Here is a 5000-nt window from a genome sequence, read left to right as displayed (position 1 = left end):
AAGAAGAGGTTGGCTATGCAATGACAATGGTTGATGAAAGTAACGGTTTCCACAGTTAGACATAGGTAGGTGACATTCACATAATTTTATGCTTCTTTCTGTTCGGAAGTTTTCCCTTGTTGAATCATAATGTTGTATCCTGACCATCCACATTTAATTGAAAATAAAGATTTGAGTATTACTGAAATTGCCGTAAACCTTTTCTTACAAAATTTGATTGCATTAACCCTTTCAGTGCCAGGCCAGATGCACGCGGTTGGCCGTGCCATTTTCATGAAAAATCTGATTTTTTCAATTTAGTCGTATCAACTCAAACCGACTTGTTGTCCTCCGCTGGCGTAGCTTGTGCTGCTGTGCCCTGTTCAAGCTCGACATCGACATCTTCGATATCCTCAGGGCCGTCCAAGGCGACCACAGCAGTAGGTACGACATCGACTAAGGCAGACTCGTCCGCGAAATTTGTTCCGTCACGATCGCGGACGGCTATGTCCGCATCCGAGTCATCGCCTTCACTCTCGCAGCTCCAGTCATCACTGTCCGAGTCCATGATGGACTGGAGCACCTCTTCTGCCGACATGCGGCGACTCGCCGATCTGAGTGACAGCTAGAGAGACCTAAAGTACGTTCTGTCAATCTAATTGTTTCTGAATCGAAATATGTTTTTCGCGCTCGCGCTTTGAATGTATGCTCCCGCGCCCATACTTACTCAAACACGGCCAGTGAGGTCTTATTCAGTAGGGGAAAACCGCTAGTTTCCCCTCGAAGAGCCACAATCGGCCAAGCTAGATCGTAGTGCATGGCCAGTGAGATATAGTAGTGCGCACTACGAGGACGAGATATCTCGTCCTTGGCCAATCGCGAGGGGGTCTGTAGGACGAGTAATCTCGTCCTTGGCACTGAATGGGTTAAATTTCTATTTCTCAGAGTTCAATGAAATACAACAGCGCACCATACTCCACGTCAAATGTTTCAAGGGGTACATGTCCCTTCCCCCCCCCCCCACCCCTCCCCTCCCACACACACACACCAAACAGGACCAGACCTAAATCTTTCCTTGCGGTACCTATGATGTTTGCATCTGGTCTCTTCTTACCTGGGACTTAAGTTGTGGCCGGAGAGACAGCTCATTGTCAGCTCCCTGGATTTCTACTGCGTGTTCAGAATTGGCAGAGACATGGGTTGAAATGGCCTCTTCAGGATCTGCAAGAAAGGAGACAAAATAAGAAATGAAAAAAAGAATGGCAGGAAAACAGATTCAAGCCTGAGGCATTTCTCTGCACTGTCTCGATGTTGCTACCACTATTCCGTACTGTGATGATAACATCGCTTTTTTGAGGTACACAACATTCTGAATTCTCTTGCTCGAAAATGCTGTTTGTGACAGACCCAAGTGTTGGCGTTCCTGCCGAGTGACTTGACACTTGACTGACACACGACAGCCGTCTTAAGCATACCAGGAGCACGTCGAACCTTCCACTCGGCAAACCTGCAAGAAAGTACAACTCTTTGCTCAACGTGCTGCTCATGTGCTCCAGACGGCAGCAGCTGTTGGTCAGCCAAGTGTCAGTTATTCGGCAGAAAGCAGCAGCTGCAACATTCGGAGGTGCCACTTTCTTGAAACTACAATGTAAATGAAAAACCAAGATAATTTGACGGTCCTGTGAAATTCCCACCGGAGCGACATGAGGGAGGCCAGAAAGAACAGCACGTGTATTAAGCCTAGCAAACACACACACACACATACACACACACACATACACACACACACACATACACACTCTCACACACACACACACACACACACACACACACACACACACACACACGCACCCACACACACACCCACCCACACCCACACCCACACACACACCCAAACACACATTATGTACACGTGTGCATTGTGATGGACCAAGGTTTCATCACAGCAATATTGGTGCACCTACGGTCAACGTGAGCAGAGGTCGAAGTTGCCTTTCTTGCCGCTACACCTAAGAAAGACCGCAAGAGAAAAGGCAAAGCATAATTTTACGATAGCAGGGTCACTTGTTCTCCTTACATCTTAGGTGGCATTCGTAGAAGCATTCTTGCAATGCTATGCGCGATACAACATGGTCTGCTACACCGCAGTGCGATGCATACTCACAAATTACCAATAACAGAAGTAGACGACGCCTTGCTGACGTGCCTCAAAGCTCAAAGCAAATGCGTACGTTACTGTGGCATTTGTGTAGTCGGGTACAACTTGTACAAATCTGCAAGCAACTCTTGAACATTTCGTACAACTTTGTTGCAAAGGTCAAAATCGTACATCGCATCGCATGTAGCATCGCGAAAGTTGAGCCAAGCAGTGGCAAGCTCAACTTCTGAGATGGGCCAGTTGCAACGGCTGAGTGAGCTGTGCGATCGGTGCGTTTGGGAATTTCCTGGTTTCGCGGCTGTCGCATCGCGCACCGCATCGTAAAAATGCTTCTGTGAATCCCGCATCACAGCGAGTGACGTTGCTGGTGCTAAGGGCCGGGTTCCACTGCGGCTCCGCTGCTCAGCGGGTTTTGGCTGCATGCAGCGGAGCAGCGCGGTTACACTGACACTCGCCATTCGCGGTACCGCCGTCGTGCTCCACGTTTTTTGATGACGTCTCACCTGCCTGTGAGCGCGAAATCAAAAAATCCTCGTGTTCTGGCGTGCGCAACGGACTAAAATTTGAATTTTAAAATTTTCGCGTACAAAACAATGCAAAGTACGGGGGAACAGGTCGAGCCCCGAAAAGGCTCGTAGTTTTTGATCAAGAATCGTAGCGAAAGCTCGCAATGAGCCGCGGCCTCGCTCCTCTAGCTCGAGCCACGGTCACTATGGTAATGATGACGTTTCAAGCCGCGAATGACGAGCAGCGGAGCCGCAGTAGAACCCGGCCATTAGATGCAAGAGATTCATATGCATTGTGCATTTTGATGGACCAAGGCTTCATCACAGCCATATTGTTGTACGTACGGTGAACGTCAGCAGGGATAGAAGTTGTCTTTCTTGCCGACACACCTATGAAAGACCGCAACAGGAAAGGCAAAGCATAATTTTACGACTGCAGGGTCACTTGTTTTCCTTACATCTTAGGTGGCATTCGCAGAAGCGTTCTTGCAATGCTATGGCCAATAGCATTGCATTTTGTTTTGTGAGTATGCATCGCACTGCGGTGTCGCACATTGGGTTGTATTGCCCATAGCCTTTGGGCAAAACAACGCGATCTGCGACACCGCAGTACGATGCATACTCGCAAATTACCATACACAGAAGTAGACGACGCCTTGCTGACATGCCTCAAAGCTCAATGCAAATGCGTACGTCATTGTGGCAGTTGTGTAGTCGGGTACAACTTGCACAAATCTGCAAGCAACTCTTGAACCTTTCGTACAACTTTCTTGCAAAGGTCAAAATCGTACATCACATCGCATGTCACACGGCAGAAGTTGAGCCAAGCAGTGGCAAGCTCTACTTCTGCGATGAGCCAGTTGTGACGGCTGAGTGAACTGTGCGATCGGTGCGTTTAAAGAATTTCCTAATTTCGCGGATGTCGCACTGCGCATTGCATCGTAAAAATGCTTCTGTGAATCCCGCATAACAGCGAGTAACGTTGCTGGTGCTAAGATGCGAGAGATTCATATGTCCCCCTCCTCCCTCCCCCCGCACACACATCACCTATAGGGGAATACCCTCCACAGACTTGCTGAAATTTCTACTTGCAGCACAATGGCCTCGGGAGGTTCAGTACAAAGGGAGGCTTTTCTGAAGGACCACAAGTTCATCAATACATGCACCAAACCGTCCTCCGATTATTCCGATGCGGCAATACGCACCATTTCTCTTCATCGTGGTCCCAGTGACATTGCCAAAATGATACGGCGTTTATGCTTTTATAACACGATGTAAATATAATCGCTGATGCACACCTGTTCGCAACAGTGACGGCAGGGACCAATAGACACAGTACACGCAACACAACCACAAAACAATGGTATTGAAACTCACCACGTAGAATCTCAGGCAGTGCATTCAAGCATGCTTCGTCATCATCGAAGCCGAGCTTGGTCAGTGCAATCACTGCATGCTGAACGTTCTGTTGGTCAGCCACAGCAACAGACAGCTGATCTCGGTCCAAGGATGGATATCTCTTGGAGAACTCTTCAACCAAGCGCTTCTGGTCATCAGGAGTAATACCTGAACAAGAAAACAAAGAGTTTCAGACTTTTTGCTCCAGAGGTAAATTGAAGCATATCAAGGAAGCTGTTTGGTTGTAAACACTACTTGGTTCTGTCAAAAGGGTCTCCTCGAAAACTTGTTTGCGGACAAACATTATGGACCGAAATGTGCATGTAGTAACCAATTTCCCACACGACAGCCAGTCGTCTGTTGACTAGTGATGATCTCTCTATCATCATGGGACCAAGGCTTAGGAATTAACTGGCTGCTATCGGTGCATCCTATTTCCTACAGCACCAATCCGTCTTACCTTCGCCATTGCATGTCGTGGGACGGAAATTGAAGACTACTGCTCCGTCCACAGTTGACACTTCGAGAATGTGCAGACCAGCGAGCAGGCTAGATTGATCCTTACAGAACTCCCAGAGCCTGGTATGAGCCTTGGCAGACATCTGTACAAACAATGCTGTGCCTCCGCTCTCGCCGTGCACGCTGTCGGCGTGGATGCTCCCATCACCAAGGAGATTGCGGAGATTACGAATGACACTTTTAATGAAACTCGGGGCCGTGTGATTATATTCACAGTCGATGATGAACTTCACTATAGACGACCTCTGATCTGTTTCAGAATAATAACAGTGTATATGCATGCACAGTGACACATGCACGTTCACGCATGTACACATCCATCAAGTCAGAGACCGAATAAAGAAGAAAATGGGGAAGTTCGACTGAAAGAGGTGATTGTATTTTTCATGCAAGTAAGCATGAAGTGATAGCAATGGATAGCCCTGAAGAGTAAATAGGTT

General features: G+C 47.9%; 2 protein-coding genes across 3 annotated transcripts in view; both read right to left on the bottom strand.

Moving 5' to 3' along the window:
• LOC135819670 (uncharacterized) overlaps nucleotides 1-4900 on the bottom strand; it is a 6677-nt gene extending 1777 nt beyond the window's left edge. Inside the window, exons 1-5 of one of the 2 annotated variants that reach the window (XM_065332919.1) lie at nucleotides 4502-4898; nucleotides 4021-4209; nucleotides 2989-3033; nucleotides 1944-1988; nucleotides 1094-1200 (exon numbers count right to left, since the gene is read on the bottom strand). In XM_065332919.1, the coding sequence (XP_065188991.1) occupies nucleotides 1094-1200; nucleotides 1944-1988; nucleotides 2989-3033; nucleotides 4021-4209; nucleotides 4502-4877 (762 nt within the window). In that variant the 5' untranslated portion in view covers nucleotides 4878-4898. Of the gene's footprint in view, nucleotides 1-1093; nucleotides 1201-1943; nucleotides 1989-2988; nucleotides 3034-4020; nucleotides 4210-4501 lie in introns of both variants that reach the window. The other variant, XM_065332920.1, reaches the window with a different exon arrangement.
• The window catches only part of LOC135819662 (uncharacterized), a 223066-nt gene that overhangs the window by 49935 nt on the left and 168131 nt on the right, over nucleotides 1-5000 (bottom strand). The gene's annotated exons all lie outside the window — the stretch shown is intronic.

This window comes from Sycon ciliatum, chromosome 6 (genome assembly GCF_964019385.1).
Source record: "Sycon ciliatum chromosome 6, ocSycCili1.1, whole genome shotgun sequence".
Taxonomy (NCBI): domain Eukaryota; kingdom Metazoa; phylum Porifera; class Calcarea; order Leucosolenida; family Sycettidae; genus Sycon; species Sycon ciliatum.
This window is presented reverse-complemented; position numbering and strand designations above follow the sequence as displayed.